The sequence below is a fragment of the Barbatula barbatula genome (assembly GCF_947034865.1).
Source record: "Barbatula barbatula genome assembly, chromosome: 22".
In the NCBI taxonomy this organism is placed as follows: domain Eukaryota; kingdom Metazoa; phylum Chordata; class Actinopteri; order Cypriniformes; family Nemacheilidae; genus Barbatula; species Barbatula barbatula.
Window position 1 is genome coordinate 4341264 of NC_136785.1, and position 18078 is coordinate 4359341.

The 18078-nt window shown below is 37.6% G+C and overlaps 2 protein-coding genes across 4 annotated transcripts; both read right to left on the reverse strand.

Moving 5' to 3' along the window:
- On the reverse strand, window positions 1-6993 carry LOC306911212 (BOS complex subunit ncln). Its single transcript, XM_079486371.1, has 16 exons — window positions 6865-6993; window positions 5730-5892; window positions 5307-5497; window positions 4766-4910; window positions 4400-4494; window positions 4229-4306; window positions 3377-3480; window positions 3135-3223; window positions 2867-3006; window positions 2610-2788; window positions 2399-2486; window positions 2235-2273; window positions 1780-1952; window positions 1067-1120; window positions 879-957; window positions 1-178 (listed from the first exon to the last, which is right to left on the reverse strand). Exons 2-16 carry the CDS (start codon window positions 5884-5886, stop codon window positions 122-124), a joined length of 1668 nt encoding a protein of 555 aa, XP_079342497.1. The 5' UTR covers window positions 5887-5892; window positions 6865-6993; the 3' UTR covers window positions 1-121.
- A 240-nt stretch (window positions 6994-7233) lies between these two features.
- fam219aa (family with sequence similarity 219 member Aa) lies at window positions 7234-17937 on the reverse strand. Of its 3 annotated transcripts, XM_079486372.1 has the most exons (7): window positions 17692-17937; window positions 13558-13657; window positions 12344-12446; window positions 11239-11319; window positions 9732-9786; window positions 9381-9535; window positions 7234-8001 (listed from the first exon to the last, which is right to left on the reverse strand). In XM_079486372.1, the coding sequence occupies exons 1-7, from the start codon at window positions 17749-17751 to the stop codon at window positions 7914-7916; spliced, it is 642 nt and encodes a 213-aa protein (XP_079342498.1). In that variant the 5' UTR covers window positions 17752-17937; the 3' UTR covers window positions 7234-7913. The 3 variants fall into 3 exon arrangements, with proteins under 3 accessions (XP_079342498.1, XP_079342500.1, XP_079342499.1); XM_079486374.1 differs by lacking the exon at window positions 7234-8001 and having other exon boundaries at window positions 9253-9535; window positions 17692-17880; XM_079486373.1 differs by lacking the exon at window positions 7234-8001 and having other exon boundaries at window positions 9253-9535; window positions 9711-9786; window positions 17692-17880.
- Between the last annotated feature and the right edge of the window lie 141 nt (window positions 17938-18078).

Genomic DNA, 18078 nt, shown 5'->3' on the forward strand with positions numbered 1-18078 from the left:
TAATTTACAACAAAACCTTTTTAATGACACAAAAAAAAAACATGTTCCTTTTCATTGTTACTGGTGTTGACTGCAGTTTTTGCATTGGATCTTTGATGTGTGATGTTTGGTCTTCCACGGTTTATTGGTGCTTGGCTTTCATTGTTGCTTTAAATTTTGTGTAGACGTGTCCAAAGTTCTAAAAACAAAACAACAAATCACAAAGAAGCAAACCACAGATCATGCGAGTGAGTGGTAGACCCTTCAGATTAAACTGTTCTTGTCTTACATTTATACATTTGTCACACTCTATTATCTAAAGTAACTTAAGTTGCATTTAAAGGTGTTGTGTGTAATTTTAGCGGCATCTAGCGGTGAGGTTGCGAATTGCAATCAATGGCTCACTCCACCACCCTCTTTTGAACCACTACGAAGGCTGCTAGAGAGTTAAAATGTAATTTTCGCTTCTTTTCCGAAAGAGATAACGTATTTAAGAAAGAAGCAGTTTGTCCGTTTTGGGCTACTGTAGAAACAAGGTACCCGTGGTACAGTATGTACAGTAGATAGAAATAGCTCATTCCAAGGTATAAAAACATAACACTTCATTATGTTATGTCTTTATACACCTCTGAACACATAGTTATGTATTATATTATATTGCATTCTGGTCAATAGATCCTCAAAAAAAACTACACACGGGTCCTTTAAGGTACCTTTTTTCTCGGGAATCAAACCCACGAGCTGCTAACTCAATGCTCCACCAACTAAGCGACAGCAACACCTGAATGTAATATGATTTGTATACGAGAGGAAATATAAACTGACCCCAGACCTGATAATTACTTCGGTGTACATTATCTAGGTCTCAGTACATGTATAGTAAATTAATGTGTACCCACCTGAATGGCGTAATAGATCATTCCAAGGTATCCAGCTATACAGCCTCCCAAAAACAGGTCAAAGGCAGCAGGTTTTACCCTAAATGTTATCAAATTTAAGTAAAATAAAATGTAGTCAGGATTCAGTTTGTGCAAACCCTAATGATAAAACAAACCTTTCTGCAAAACCAACCCATTTTAAGACTCACCTGTACATCATCATAGGCTGACTCATTTGATCAAAGAACGTGATTTCAGGATCCCTATAAAATTAAGATAACAGATTTAACATGTCCATGAATGATTGAATGAATGAATGAATGAAGGAAGGAATCTGAAAGATCTATTGAGTTCTAAAAATTACATTTTAAAGGTCCAGTGTGTAATTTTTGGGATGATCTATTGATAGAAATGCAAAATAATATACATAGCTATGCCTTCAGAAGTGTATAAAGAGCATACACAATGAAGCTGTTTTTATTACATTAGAATGAGCTATATCTATCTACATACACCGCAGGTCCCCTTGCATGTAATTCGCCATGTTCTGTCAGTTGTCGTAGTGTTTCAAAAGGGAGGGGTGGAGTGAGCGGTTGGTTGCAATTGGCAACCGTGCTGCTAGATATAACTGACTGGACCTTTAATAAGGTAAATAAGGTTATTTAGGCTTTCTGTTAATGTGATGGTCAACATTATGGGTCTTTTTATATTACAATTAGCTGTCTCTAAATGAATGTGATCTGTCCATATTTAGTCCTTTTGAGACTTTTCCTTTTTGCAGGAAGTGAAGTTTATAAAGATGAAAATGAAAGTTGAATGAAAGACGTTTGAACTATTTCCAGAAATAATCAATTATAGTTCCTTCGATGTGTGTGTGTGTGTGTGTGTGTATACTACGTTGCATGCGTGCGTGTGTGTGTACCTTCTGTCTAGGTGGAACGTGTGTCTATAGACCTGCTTTAGATAATATCTAAGCTCTTGTTCCAGGCTGTTAATGAGGAGTACGTGTTCTGGCTCTCTGTCGAGCAGCTGAATGGCTCTTGGAACAGACGTCATCATGGACATCAAAGCAGACAAACGGCTGTCCTGAACATCCTACACATAATCATTAACATAACAAATGGTGGTCAGTTATTTAATAACTTAAGGAGTGATAGACACGCTGGTTATCCTTTCCACCACTACTTTTAAGCATTTAGGCATAAGGGTTACAATTACATATTTAAGATGATGACAAATCTAAATTCAATCAAGTGTCTCCAAATGTAATTGCTCTACCACGACTTCAATCAAACTACTACGGTATACAATGCCAACACGGTAAATCTAATTGTCTTAAAATGAACAAGAAAATAAGAAAAAGAAAATGATTTTTACCAAACTGTTCATGAACACCTGCATGTCCTTAGAAGAGCCCTGAAGCAAAAATGATAAGAAATGGGACAGAAAAGGAATTATAAAAACAGAACATACAGTACCTGAAGTGTTTTCAAGGTTGGTGTGAAGGTTTCAATTCTCCGAGACTCTAATGTTTGCCTCACCTTGTCTGTAAGGTTGTACATGAATCTTGCCAAGGACTCTGCAACAATAACCACGTTCCGTCTGAGCTTCCTGATGTCCACCTTTTCTCTACATTCAAACGAATATGAAAAAAAGCTTCATCTTTACTTTATTATCTTTTATAACATGATATCTCTTTTAATCCTTTTGTCAAGGGATCTGAAGCTATCTGATTTTGGTAGTTTGTCTCACATGGTGTCCAGGATAGACCCTCTAAGCTCCGATTTGGAGTTCTCGATGTGCGACAAAGTGAATCCTGGGACACGTTTCATACCGAAACGCTCATGCTCCCAGGCCACGGTGGTCTCCTGCAGGTTAATCTTCTTATGGACGGTTCCAAATCTCACCCAGGGAAAGCTGCTGGAGATCACCTGCAGCAGATACACATCAGATATTTATCACAGGTGAGGTTCAAAGGACTGATTTTCACATTGTTATCAAGACGAAACCTGCTCCAACTCCTGAACGAAGCTAAACTGAGAGGATCCGGGTTTAGGAGGTCGTGAAACATGAAGGAAAAGCTCATCGCCATTACCGAGGGAGTCCAGACACAGAACAAATGCCACATTGTCCTGCAAAAGACTGGATTCTGCATAAAATCACAATATCAGTCTTGATATTTCAGTCTGTTATGAAGGCTCATAATTGTTATTTAGGACAAAAAAATGATTCATTTGGCGGATATTGTTAAGAGACATCTAAAATTATTTCACATACCTGCATGGTCCATATTTTCTTCCAGCCAACGTTTGGTGCCTAAGAAGTTGTATTTACCAGCACCAGTCAGGGTGAACAGAAGGTTATATCTACATGCAACGGGACGTCAAAAACCAAAAATAGTTAACATCGAACATGATGGATTAATGAGATTCAGAATTGAAAAATAGCCAAAGTAATAGTTGTAGTGTATCACAAAGATAAATCAATGGATGAGGCCCAAAAAAAAGGAAGGAACTGACGGAGGCTGGCTTCGAGGATCGCTGTACAGATGCTGAAAAATTCGAACAAGCTCAAGAAGCATAGCAACGCCACTGCCATTAGAATCAGCACCATATGCCAGCCACTACAAGAGAATACACATATGAATCATTGAGACACATATGAATGTGAACAGAAAAGAAATCAACTCTTGGTTTTATCTGTTATTGTTATTTTGCCTGTGTTCAAAATCTATTTCAAAACTATCAAATGACCTGTGAAGAGCTGAGGGATTCAAATAATTGTGGTCGATTCATTAGGGAACGGAGAGCAGAGACAGCATCTGTCATTTTGACTAAGGGTGCTTCCAAAAGGACTATATTATCATTACGGCGACATCAATTAAAGAAGCTGCAGCACAGAATGAAATGAGTAAAATCTTAAAGATATAGTTCACTTAAAAATAACCAATTCTTTCATCATTTACTCATCATTCAAACCTGTATGAAGAACACAAACGATAATTTGAAGAATGTTGTTAACCAAACATTGGCCCCCATTGACTTGACATTATTTTCACACAGAAGAAACGACGTCCTACAGGATTAGACGACATTAAGATGAATAAACCATGACAGAATTTGTTTTATTTGGTGAACTATTCCTTTAACTGGGGTGTCAGTTTGCTTTCGGCTATGCTGAAGTTATAGATGTTTGAAAAGGTCACATCCCACAAAGATTGAACCGCTTCAGTGGCAACTTGCATGAATCATTGCATGTGTCATGTTAAGGAATAGCGTGTTTTAAAGTTATTCAGCATATAGTATTAAAACACTGCGGTGTGTACCGACAGAGATACTTTGATAGGCTTGGTCTGTTTGAGGGTGACTTACAGGAGCAAGGCCAAACGTGTCATAATGGGCTGTAATGACAATAGTGGGCGGGTCTTCTCCAGCTCCAGAAAGAGCGCCCTTAAAACGAAGCAATAAATCAGGTTGACTGACATGCAGGATTCATTAAAGACCAACTATGAGTTGCTGTTTGTTGAGGGGTGTCACGCTCACCTCCAAAGCGATGATGGTGGTATCAGTAATAGGTTTGATGGGGGAGTTACTCACTAATATTTGGAAGGCTGTGGAGGTGATTATACTACGAAGAACTGGAAAAATGCACAAAGAAAGAGTCAACAATAAAAAAACATGCATGTTTTTTGGAAGACAATAGAAGATATTTTGAGAAATGTTTTAGTGGTTTTGTCTCCGTACGATGTATGTCAATGGGGGTCAATCTTGTTTGGTTATCAACATTCTTCAAAATATCTTCTTTTGTATTCTGCAGAAAAAGGAAAGTCATACAGGTTTGAAATGACATGAGGGTGAGTACATGTGGAAAGCATCTTCATTTCTTTGGTAAGGTGACAATTCACTCACCTCTCACTAACACAGAAGCAGATTTCGTAGCTGCGGCATGATTGACCTCCTCATACATGCAGAGCAGTTGTTCATCCTCTGGGACGACATACACAGGCATCAGAGTTTCCTTCTGCAGGACCTGAGACTCAGCCACCATGAAACTCTAGAGATGGTGGGGGAAATTCATTTCTGACCTTTAGCTAACCAGGTTGGGGAATTGAGGGGGTTCTAACGCAATCTGCTTCCATCTGTCATTACAAATAACTCAACTGTGACCCTCCCCTGTGCAAACCCAGCTGAATTCATTTTTGCGATTTACTATTTTAAATTTACCCTACATTATGTAAAGAACATTCTGTGAAAAAAAGCAATGCTTGACCACACAACTCTAAACAGTCCTTTCGATTGTTTTACCTTTTCCAACATGAGCTTTATTAAGGTTTACTCTATTTTGTAATAAATAACACTTGGTTATTTTTTAATTAGCATTGGCAATCTGTTGGGTTTCTGCATAAATATGTTAATGATTTATGTGTTTTAGGAATGATTTATGAGTGACCTGTACTATCTCCTGTCGTACTGCAGAGATGTTTTTTGGGAGCAGTATTAATACTGCGGCTGCGTTCTGCTTTTTGGCTTCTAGGTAGCGCTCTTCAGTGAAATCCGGCAGTTTCATGATTACGCAGCGTCGAGTGAGACTGTTATCCGCAGCCGAGCGCGCTTCTGCCACCACAATAGCTCCACGGCAACCTGGGGTCCAAAGGTCACAAACTCATTTTTCAATTTCATATTGGGACAGCTTTAATTCAAATAAGGTTGAAAAGAGATGGTTTTCATCTTCGACCAAATCAGAAATTGAGCATAAGTCACTGATAGATAGATAGAAAACATTCTTTTGAAATTGACTTTATTCGGTTACATATTTTTGTTTAAATATTATAAATAATAAAAGTATTAAACGGGAATACCCGAGGTGTTTTACCGTATTTGTCCTGATGTAAGTTGTACTGCTGCATCCTGTAGACATTGAACTCATAGGAGGAGGCTGCAGGCAGTGCAGACGCATGCAGGAGATGCGCTGACAGCAGCACCAGTGCAGCTACTTTGGAGGTTCTGACATTCATAATGACACCCAACATCTGAATCTGCCCAAACAAAACAAGTCACTATCAAATGTTTGTTATATGAGTTATAAGAGTTCCAAAACAAATACACACACTAATTCTCTCACAGGTAGTGGTCTGGCTTTTGTTGAAACTAACTTTGTATTAGCACCTATTGTATTATTTCTTCTGTATGACATATCGCTTACTGCTCCCTGAGCTTTGGATAAAAGCGTCTGCTAAATGACTAAATATGAAAATGTTTTTTGGTAAGTGTATCTTTAAAATCAAGCACAAATTTCAGGTAAAATTCAAACAAATTATGCATCATTGAAGTATACTCATGTAGAGCTTCAAAATCCTCTAAATACATATTAAGTACACATGTCAGTATTGATAAAAAGATAGTTTGTTAATTAACGTTAAATAAATTACCCCCCCAGTTGTTTCAAACCTTTATAAATGTCTTAGATGCATTGAACACGAAGAAATATATTTAGATTCAAATGTTGGCAAGTCACAAAACTGGGACATCATTGACTAGGAAAAAATCTAAATGGTAGTCAAAGGTTCCCCAGAACTGTTTGCTTCCTTAATTCTTCAAAATATCTTATTTCGAGTTCAACAGAACAAAAAAGATTCTACAACATAGTCAATGATGTCAGAAATATCAACTTCTAAAATGTTTCTGTGTGTTCAACAGAGCAAAGATGTATACAAGTGTGGAACAACTTAAGGGTGAGTAAATGATGATTCAATTTTCATTTTTGTGTGGGGTATCCCTTAAAATGTCTTTCATAAATTCAAACAACCTAAAAGCAAAAAGGCTGATTTGAAGCAACAAATATGTAATACATTATTCTGTCCTTATATTAAATACTGTAATACAACATTGTAACAAGTGCTAACAGTTGTTGACACTGATTATACTGTAATTTTCTACAATGAAAATTAGATGACGTAATTAGATATTTGTACATAAGGACTAAATAAGACTGTTGTTTTGTTACTCACCAAATGTCCAGCCTAGGTCTCACTTTGTGTGGGACAGCTATCTGTCTTTTACTCCAAACAGGACGAATCGTCCAAAGCATGGCTAGGGTAAAGGAGGTGTTGAGGCTTAGAGAGGCCTGTGGGTAAGCCTTGTGCACCATCTGGCCCAGAAGGGATAAAGTCAAGCTAATCAGTTCTCTCCTCCAATCCCAGACAGCCTGCAACACTTCAACAGCCCTCTCTCCCACTTATCAGAACTTCAAGTCATGTCACAAAATACATTTCAGAAATTACCTTGCAAAGGTTTCCAAGCTCATGAAAAATCATTCTGAAGGGAGTTTAAATGATCATTAGTGTACATGCACAAAAACACACGACAAGAGAGAGTTGCAACTGTATATTTCATATGTATTCACAGATAAGTTTCACTACACAGAACAGTAACATTGTTAAATACTGGTATGGAAACTCTTAAAATCTCTACAATCATATTAACTGACAGACGTGGAAAACATAGGAAACAAAAGTCTATGTTAAAAATCCCATTTATTTCAATAAATTAAAAATATGTCACTGGCAATAAATAAAATGACCCGCTGTTTAGCTTCATTTAAGGCAAACTCTAGTTCAGTGAAGTAACAGAAAGCAGAGCATAATTCAAGCGATGATACACAACGGTGCATTTATCTTCATCCAAAGCAGGGACACAGTATTGTATTGACACCAGGAGAAGCATACACACAAACACAGATGAAAAAACAATACATCCCGTGGCACATCTACATACCACAACAGTCTATAACCCCATAAAGCAAGAGTATATGTTCCTATGCAAAAAGATTTCACACTAAAACATACATGACATGTGGCAACCAGGGGTTTAAATGGCAAAGGAGTGTTAAATATTCACCGATATACCAATATAGCAATAAAACTGTTTAGATGAAAAGTTAACACTGTAGTGTTCTGCATTCAGTGAAAAACAGTCATATACTATTCTGGTCACTGACATAGCAATGCACAAAAACATTAAATATTAGATTGTGACATTTTTACATTGTAATTTCCCTTCATACATTCTCCAGATGTAGTTCATTGGATGAGAACTGGAGTGTTGCGTAGTGCTCAGCATAGGGTGTGACTTCAGGATAAGGTGCTCTTGAAAGTTCACAAAATAAACAAAAGCAAAGTAAATAGGAAAATACAGTTGCATGACAAACAGAAGACACAAATACTGTGGAAAATCTACCTTACATGCATTGAATGACTGTCTGACAGCACTTTAAAATGACTCAATATGGAACAAGATCATTAAAGTGTGTGTAAAACCATTGATTTTGGGGGTTGTTAAGAATGTTGGCCATAGGCATAGCTTTCCCCAATCAGTCCATTTTTTAAACTAAAGAAAGAATGCATTTTGGCACAAATAGTGTTGAACAAAATATGTAGTACTGTGTCTTTATGTTAAAGACTATGTATCTGGCAATATGTATCTGGCAACTTCTTTTATGACTTCAAGTACATCAATGCATGCTTTTCCTTTATTATATCCTGAAATCGTACCAAATCGCTGTGTGTAACACATATTTTTAAACTATCTGCTAATGAAACGAATAAGCTTTATCCATACAAATACCTTAACCGGTAACTGCATTGAGTTTGTGTGCCAGTTTTCATTATGTTCAAAATCCACAAGTAACGCTGATCTAAACTTTATGGAACAAAAATGATACGTAAAAAAAAAATAAAGAGTCTCTGTTAGGAGGTACGTTCCCTGACTATTTCAGCAGATCCGTGTGTGTATGCGAAGATTTCTAAGAGTATGTCATTTACTCATGTGCTACAAAGCTACTGATAATATATTAATACTTAAGTAGGAAAATACGAATAGGAATCGAAATGTGAAACAGATTCTGGTTGTCTCTTTACACTCCCTTTCTTTTTCACAAAGACGACTTATGTACTTAATAACTAAAAGTGTAAGCTAAACATAGCTGGGCATTCTAGAGCATTGATTCCAAAAGGGTCAGCAGAGAACAATATTAACTGAAATGCGGTTTTAAAATTGGTATTTCTTAAAGTGTATAATTGCAACATTTGGCTTTTTAATTATCCATCCATCTTCACAACCCGGTTATTCTGCAGGGTCACAGGATGGAATCTATCCCAACATTTTACGCTACAGAATACTATTAATTAAACTGTTAGAAACAGGTTGGAAAGCACTGTTCTAGAGAACAATATTTAGGAGTCAAACATTCAGTTTTGTTCTGTTTTGAAAAGCGGCATAAGTTCTCCGCATTCAGGTACTTCAATGCATCTGTACACACCCTAGTCTAGCGCCCTCTGGTGATGATAAAAACACTCACGTCCTACCATAGGAGGAACCAATGACAGTAACATATTTCTTGTGCATTTTCATCCAACATTCCCTATTTTAAATGAACCGAAATACACTCATTCTATCGTGTTTAATAAATTAAGTTAATCTATTCTTCGGGTCGAGTTAACTGTGAGGTTTAGAGGTGGTGGGTTACTGAATTTGACAGGCTGCGGAGGAAGTGGCTTGACAGCACATGCAGGTGGGGTTCACGGATTTGGGAGGGATGAGGTCCAGATCTTCGTCATCTGGGATTTCGTCCAATCGGTATCCGTCCTTCAGCAGCTGGATGTTTAAGTCTTGGTTTATTTGCTGTGAATGAGCACATTATTTAACAACGGTGTTAGTCACCAAATATTTGATCAAAGTCTTATTTACAGTTAGTTAGATTAGCAAAATTGACTTTTATATATTATATAAATTGTGCTCGTGGTTATATAAAATTACAAGATGACTAGGGTTAAATTAGATCAAAAGACACAAATACCTGGTCCCTCAGATATCTCACCTCGGCGGAAGAATATCCGGATGATGAGTATCTAGACATATCAAAGTCGTCGTCACTAAGAAAAGAAACACAAGAATGTCACAGATATGCATCTTCAGCTTTATGCCTGAAGTAAATAACATCCATACAGATCAAAATGGAAGAACGTAAACTGATTTTGAATAACTTTGACAGATGAGTGAGCACAATTCTATTAGGTGGTATCATACGGAGTTTAATCAATCGACACAATGAGACTTTATTGAGATGCACTGGAGCAAGAGAGAGGAAAAACTGTGAACTGTGGTCGAGAACTTTTATAAGCATGTAAAAGACAGAGCATCTGGACATGTGACTTCAGTCAGGCGATGAGAGAAACAGAAACAGGGACACAATGAAGTACGGGTGAGCTCAAACATGACTTAATAACAGTTCTGAGGTCACAGAGATCCAGCTGGCAGTGCTGAACGCATTGGGATAAGAGACTCATCTGTGTGAGAGACTGGCATGCTGTGCTCGATCATCTGAGCTGTGCTGCAAAGAGGCCATTATGGTTGAACTCGTACTGCGAAACTTCTCATTACAAGAGGGTGTAGGCCACACAAATCATAGAGATAATTCTGTGCTTTGGACTCGTGTCAACAACTATCAAATAAAACACAATCCTTATCTCTACTGTATCTCAGTTAACCCAAGACAGCCAGACAGATATTACATTTTTTATGAATCTTTAAAATATTGTCTAGGATGCCATAAGCCTGAAGACTGTAATAAAAACAAATGTGAGTTTATAAAAACTAAGCGTTGACGTGATGTGAATGAATAAATAATGCTTATAAGCAGCAGTTTAGATACAAATCTTTGTTTAAATTAGTGTAAGCTTTGAGCCGGGATGGCATTCCTTACACCAAAACGTAACACGCGGATAATATTAGCCTTTCATAACTTATCATTGATCGAAAAAAGAAATTTTACGAAAAGAAAAAATGCTACAAACATATAGAATATGTTATGTTGAAGTGAAACTGAGCCTTAAATATCTTGCAAACAAATGCAATAATAGCAGAAGTGGGATTTGTGTCTGCCTCTCTAGACACCTTTAAAAATATTAAAAAGGACCTCTACTGGACTACTGTTATGGATAAGACAATCTGTATAAAACATGATTTTAATCATTTGGATTAATGATACACTTTGAAGGCTCTCCCTTAGCGTCATTAAAAACAGCGGTCACTTCATGAATATGACTCAGGAACATGAATTTCGCCCGTTTCTCAGGTTTGAAAGGGCACTGGCTCTAGACATTTCGTATCAAGCTGGTATTTTATTAACTGTCGGGTCCCTCTGAGATCGAGATGGCTGGCAGAATATCAGCACAAAGCTTTCATTAAGAGGATTTATTACAGAGCACTTGTCATTTTACTCATTCTAATCCTTTCCTTGAAGTGAGGAATTCTTCAATTCGTTCAATACTTTTCCTCCACTTGACAGAAACAGTAAAGTGAGACTAATTTGAATGGTTTCCTACCTGTCTGTGTCCAAGGCTACGAGCGGCTTCTCATCTGGACTTTGATCTAAGGATGAATAGCCTTTATTAGGGACGACCAACCTGCAAGGAGAGAAGAATTGACGAGAGAATACGAAAACTAAATATTAATAAAAGGAATAGAAAGTAATTTAAAGGTTTAGTACAAAATAGAAAATCATTTTCTTAATTAATTGAACAATCGATTCTGCAAAATGCAAAGTAAAGCGTATCAGGTAACATGAGTTTTATTTGAATACTGCATATAGAAAAATAATAAGCCTAGACTTTGCGCTTGTTTTCTTTTTTGCCAAGTCTCCTTCAATTCTTTTCAATGTTGAGCTTCAGTTCAAAGTCTATGCATATAATATTATTAATAGTTTTTTAAAAATCTTTTATATTAATTTATATAATATCATATTTTACCCTTGAGGTAAAATATGACCAAAAATGTTGTTTTGGCATCAACACGGTTTTAAAAATCTATAAACATTGGCATATATATTAATCTATCAATACTTGTAAACCTCAAAAACACTTGCATTTAATATTTGTTTATTTTATGATTTACCTTTAATCTAGTTAATCCTAACACTTCCGAATTTGGATTAACTATAAACATGAGACAGGCGTTTAACACAATCCAACAAGCTTCTTTCATTACATTAGCCAGAGACACATCTTTTACTCAACCTCTTTGGGACAAAGACTCAAGCCTGTGAGCTGTTTATCTAGAGCCCTCGAGCTGTGCTCTAAACCAGGCCTGAGGACAAGTCTAAACACCGGACTAATCCTGACAGGGCACATGGGACCAGTCTGGCACTCACAGCATCTGATCTAACAATCTGACTAACTTAAATTCACAGACCGTATAGCCTTTATATAAACCCGTCTGCTGCATTTGTATGTTATTTTGGTACATATTTGTTATGTACTTAGCAAACCGACCATTATTAAACGGCCATACCTTTGTTTTATAAAAAATAAACAATATATAATGCAACAATGTATGGTTCAGATATGCACAGATCCTTGGAAATCTTTTAAAACTACAAGTTCTTAATCAGTGGAGAATACAGTTATGTCGTGCAAATGCAGTCCGTTTCACCTTGTTCTGGCCATGACATTATTTTTCTTGGGTTGCTGATTGACCGGACTTCCCACAGTTCCATTCTTAACTGAGCTCTTCCGTGCCAATTCCCTCTGTTTCTCTATCAAAGAGGGAAAAAAAAGTGTAAATCAAATGCATTTTCTACTGGTGATATTACAGGATAATGAAATACTGTAACATATAATGTTTAGTCCGTATGTGTTGAGAGACGTAACTTTCTTTAATATCATTTATTCAGTGGTGCGTTTATGATGGAGAACAGTTTCTTCGGATGTAAAGTCTGAGCTTGACTTCTGTGTGACTTTTACACAATGCCCTGCATGTGTGTGTGTGTGTGTGTGTGATATCTCTGCAGTGCTGCTATTCGTAATAAGGGTGTCAGTGGGTGGATTGTAAAGTGAAGTTTAATTAACAACTGCTGTATTTCAGGACACCGGAACAGAACGGCTACTGCGTGCGCTGTAGACGCAGGGCAGGAGAGAGAGACAGTGGGCGAGAGAGCTGGCAGAAGAGCAAATGAGGACTGAGAAGTGAGCAATGTTGTCAATGTCTGACTCTCATCATGGAGGAATCATGCCAATTATCAATGATGCTGTTACAGACCATAAGAACAGAGACAGTTTTTGTTAACATTGTTTTTTCTTTATACTGATATAAAAAAATTATGAATTATTGAATGGTTGTTTTTAAATATATACTGTACGTGCAAATTGCCAGGCCACACCTCCAAACATACACACGTTTACTGTATTGCATTCATTTTGGGATAGCGTAACCAATGAAAACATTACAATACGAGTTATTTTATTTTACAGTAACAATATACACCAGAATATGTTGATATGTACAAAAAGCCAAACCACACCCCTTTTTTAAACAGGCTCCTCCTCTTTGGAAAATCTGTTGAGGTTGAGATTTTAATTTAATCACAACGGTACATACTCATACTGCCCATCAATACATGGATTTCACTTTAATTTTGTATTTATACACAACATTCTTTTAGGAATTATTCATATTCATATCTATTTATATTCTTGACTGCTACCTCAGTCATGTAAATGGCGTGAAAAATGTCCTATTGGGCAATAGTGTGATTATAACACCTAGTCCTATTAAGCGAATCTGAATCTGAAATGCTTATATAAAAAAAATTACTCTCTAGTAAAGATGACAAAGAGGACCTGTGGTCCATGTTTTGAAACCCTCACCTATCTTGACTTGTAGTGGGGAAGGCTTGTAGTTTATGGGGACTGACTCTGGTTCCCTTGTGCTCGAGTCGGTCTCCATAGTGGTTGTTGCTGCAGAGTCCTGGAGGAAGAAACAGTCATCAAGGGTGGAAAGAAGAAATTTAGAGTGCATGAAACCCTCCTAAATCACAAATACTGTAACGAAGAGGGGCTCTCTCAAGCACAAACACCATCATTTCCCAACATGCTTAGCGTGCTTGTGAAAATCAAGAAGGCAAGGATGGGACTGGTTGTGAATAATGTAATCTCCCGAGGCAAGGCGAGTGTTGAGTGGGTTGAATCTATTGGGTGTTAATAACAGGAGTCAGCACAATGTCGCTGGAACAGGTCATTTTAATACATCTCTCTCGAACCGTCTCAGATTTGCTCTCACAGCTGTGCTTGGAAGACTTATTGATTCCAGGAACTAAAAGAGATGCAGGGCCCTCGCAGTCAGATACTTCCTCCAACTTACTTCACCAGTCTGCTATCAATAAACCAAGAGATGGGATGTTTTTAAACCTGCCACTTTCATCCAGAAACAAACAAAGTAATAAATAAATCATATACAGACAGATAGGTTGATTAAGTCACTGCAAGCAGCCACTGCTTCTTCCAAAGCTGCCTCACGTGTCATCAAGCATGTTTTGCAGCTTGTGTTTTCTACAGGGTCTCCGGGCACTCTGTGACATCACTGAGGTTTGGGAGAGGAAGAACAGTGGGAGCTTGTTGAAAAAATGAGGAGAGCACGCCCAGCCTTGCTCTGCCAACAGAGGGTCTATTATGACCTAAAAAAGCCATTCATTGGAGAGAGCCCAAGTAGCCCTTTCGAGATTCTTATCTGTCATCATTGAGAGCTTTCAGAGCCATGGTTGGAACATTTTTATATTTCTGCTGTTGTTCTTAAGATACAGAATACTAATATCAGCATCAAACCGCCAGCCTGGGTTAAAGACAGTGTAACGATTGTGGCCCAACTAAACCGTTTTAAACTAAATTTTCTTTTTAATTATTTTAAAATAACAAACTTGTGTTCAGCCGCCAGACATAGAATTGATGGGAAGGTTTTCTGTGCCAGAAAACAAACTAACATTCTGTGTGTGAGCATGCTAATAATAAAGCACCGGAGCTAAAACATAAAACAAATGTTAAACAAAATGACCAAAATTAACCAACTATTCAGATGACGGATAACTAATGAACGCTAGGGCTGTACAATACTGAAGATACAATAACTTGCTAAATAATGCAATATGATAATACTTCAAATGTAAAAATCTATTTACATTTGTAGTTTTAGAACAAAAAGAATTTTTTTTAAATTCTTACTGGGGAAAAAAGCATCACCTGTCTCAATCTAAAACCTTGTCTATACAAACTTTTCTAAGAACTTAAATAATTTGTTTTTTGCAACTCAATGCATTTCAACCCATGCAAAACACAGCTTTCCTGGGGCTCAGTGCAACGCCAAGGTCATGGGTTCAATCCCAGCGGATTCCACATAGACAGAAACAAATGTATAGTACAATGCAATGTAAGTCGCTTTGGATAAAAGCGTCTGCCAAATGCATAAAATTGTCAAATGTAAATGCACACATTTTAGCGATACTTTCACAGTTTATATTTATTTCGAAGGCCAACGCTTATTTACATACACTAAATAATCTACAATAAATTAAATGTCACCAACACGATTATTATGACCTCAATTAACTTATGTTGGCATACCTTCAATGGTTTCAGGAAATAGAATTGCATCACAAAGACAATGGTAGCATCGGAAAAAAGAAAGTGGGAAACAGACTTGTTTGCCAAGCAAACCTTATTGCCTGCTGGCTCAGTCCTGGGATAGTGCCAGCTGTAAGCCTGGCAGGGTTCTCACAAAGCCTTTAGGCCAAGCACTAGCTAAAGAGCGCAGCGGGGGATTGTGGGTAATAGCCCAACGTGATACCCTCAAGTTCCCAAACGCCAAATCATATGCCATGTGTAAGAACATTATCATTCATCTTGTGCGAAGCATAGCCTGTTAATTTATTTTCTTTGAAGCATCTGGAATTTTACGATTCAAAGCTAAAAGGTTCAAGGCACATGAATAATAAAATACTCTCTTTCTACTTTTTGGTAAACTAAGCATTCCAGACAGCCTTTGTTCGACTACAAGGCAATACAAATCTCAGTCCGAAAACACAAAGTACAGCATCAAAGTTGCATATTCCACCAGCTACGTGTACAACAGGCCGTGAAATGTATTCAACGCCTCACAAAGAAAACCATGCGGAATGAAGCCTCAAAGCTCTACTGAGTCCAATCTATCGTGGCTTAAACTGATTAAGTATGCTGTCACGAGATCCAAGATTAGAGTTATCAGAAATCTATGGGAACTGTCAATAACTGGGACACATAAAAGTCTACATTGATTTGGCCTTCGCAAGGCACACAATTCCATGGTAACAAACCAAGAGATCAGATCAAGAGTGTCGGTAGTTGTACTGTAAACCTGCAGATCTTGTGCATTGGTTAAATGGCCATTTCTCTGCCAGGACCTAAAAATGGATGTCAAAGACAAGGTCAACATTTTATACCAGACATAACATCACATGTGACCCTATGATCTTCAGGACAACTGACTGCTTTCCAACTGTCTCGTCAATGCGGCAGTCTTGTAATGTAGGTTAGGAGATGAAGACTGATGAAAGCGTTGCTGACACAGCTGAACCGATAAAAAGGATTGGTGAGATTATCTGACAGGCTGCACTTTGGACCAATCACAGCAAAGCAGGATCCATAAGGTGGTGACTTGGGGTCATAAAAAGAAAGGTTTAGGATTTGACCAAAATTCTTATCAACTAATCATTTCGCTCTGATTTTATGGGGTAGGTATTGCTTAGGTCTGTATGTTTGCCTGATAGTCATATTGTTCCAGTTCTACAGCAGCAAAATATGCTGATCCTGCAAAACGTCTTATTTGACCAAAAATAACATCCTGAAATTAAAATATGTCCCTCTTGTTTTTTAATCGACCATGTGGCCTAATAGAAAAGCTTGTATTCATCCACGCCTCTAAATATAGATGAGAAAACCATCCTTGCGGTGGTTGCAATACAGAACAGGAAAATAACTATTAAAAAGGAGCCGGTCCGAAAAGCAGGTGCCAGGTTGTTATAAGCCTATGTTCTTTCATTTTCTGTCTACAGAGGAATTCATTAGCATGAGAAAGCACAGTGTGTTGTATAGGGGAAGAGCTGGGTCTTGGGCTCTCTGGGGCGCCGGTGAAAAAAGGAAACGACAATATCACGTCAGGCTTTATCTCACCAATAAAGCACATTCTAATATGTGCATTTGACCCAGCCCTTTAAACTGAATGCAAACACGCTTAGTTTGCTTTGCAGGACATTAGTGTGTCTACCACAAGCTTTCAAGCAAATGAACGTCTGAAGAAATTCAAGATGTATGTGTCTGCTTCTACTGTCGGACTGGACAGATCAGATCAGATCTGATTAATCTTACTCAAGATATTGAACTGTTTAACTTTATGACATTTGATGGATGACAGTGTGACAGCTAAACGTGCACGTGGACTCTGGAAGTCCTTGTGAATGAGGAACTGTTATTGTTTCGTCGTGGAACGTCTAGACGTCCCAATATAATCTGTTTAATATTCAATTTCCACAGAAACACATAGAAATACACTTCGATAGAAAACTACGATTTAAGATGACTAGAATGACAAAAAATAGTTATGTGTGTCAGTAAACAACATTAAATATAACTATGTTCCCATATTTTATTTAGGCTCAATAATGTTAAGCATAACCGAACCAGCCTGGACTCGCATATTTGTTTAGGAATATATTAAGCATAAATAAGTGTAAGAGCATAGAGGGCTAAAAAGTACCATATTGTTTTTAGATGACAGCTGCATCGGTCTGCAAATAAACAAAGTAGATTTCTATTTTATTAACCGGCATCACGTAATTGATTCCTTTAAGCTTCAATTCCTTTCCTTATGTGGCTTTATTAATCTCCACTAAAATACAGAACTGATGTTGTCATTCCCTCATGATAAGGGTTATTTTCCACGACGTGTAAGGAGGTACGGCGTTATTCTCCACTTACCAGCAGCTTCGTCTCTGGATTAACCGGAGGCACTTGAAATCTGTCGACTTCCTCCATCATCTTGGTAAAAGGTCAGCCTGTTACGGTGTAGCACAGATACCTGAGACAATATCCGTACTGAAACGAGCATCTATTCAGTGTCTGGATCGGTTAAAAGATGCACAGGTCTTCCGCATCATCTCGAGTTGTTTTCCGCTATCTGGCTGTTACCAGTCAGGGGTGACTCGACAGCTACATCCTATTTCCGGGTCTGGAACCCCTCCCATAGTTACGAGTTGCTGAATAATTAATGAGGACAACGTTCGATCGTAACACTAATTTAATAACTAAGTAATTAAGTACTCTTAATGTTTTTGTTATTTGTGTATGCAGCGTTTTAAAAAAGGA

Bases quoted from the DNA above. Each gene is read 5' to 3' on its own strand.
- LOC306911212 (XM_079486371.1), bottom strand. From the start codon at position 5,886: ATGTTGGGTGTCATTATGAATGTCAGAACCTCCAAAGTAGCTGCACTG. The intron at 1,121-1,779 runs GTACACACACAC...TTAATTTTATAG, and splicing joins ACGTTCCACCTAGACAGAAG to GGATCCTGAAATCACGTTCT. The intron at 179-878 runs GTGGGTACACAT...TTTTGTTTTTAG, and splicing joins TGATCTATTACGCCATTCAG to AACTTTGGACACGTCTACAC.
- fam219aa (XM_079486372.1), bottom strand. From the start codon at position 17,751: ATGATGGAGGAAGTCGACAGATTTCAAGTGCCTCCGGTTAATCCAGAG. The intron at 12,447-13,557 runs GTGAGGGTTTCA...CCTCTTTGATAG, and splicing joins CCCACTACAAGTCAAGATAG to AGAAACAGAGGGAATTGGCA. The intron at 9,536-9,731 runs GTGAGATATCTG...GCTCATTCACAG, and splicing joins CCGGATATTCTTCCGCCGAG to CAAATAAACCAAGACTTAAA.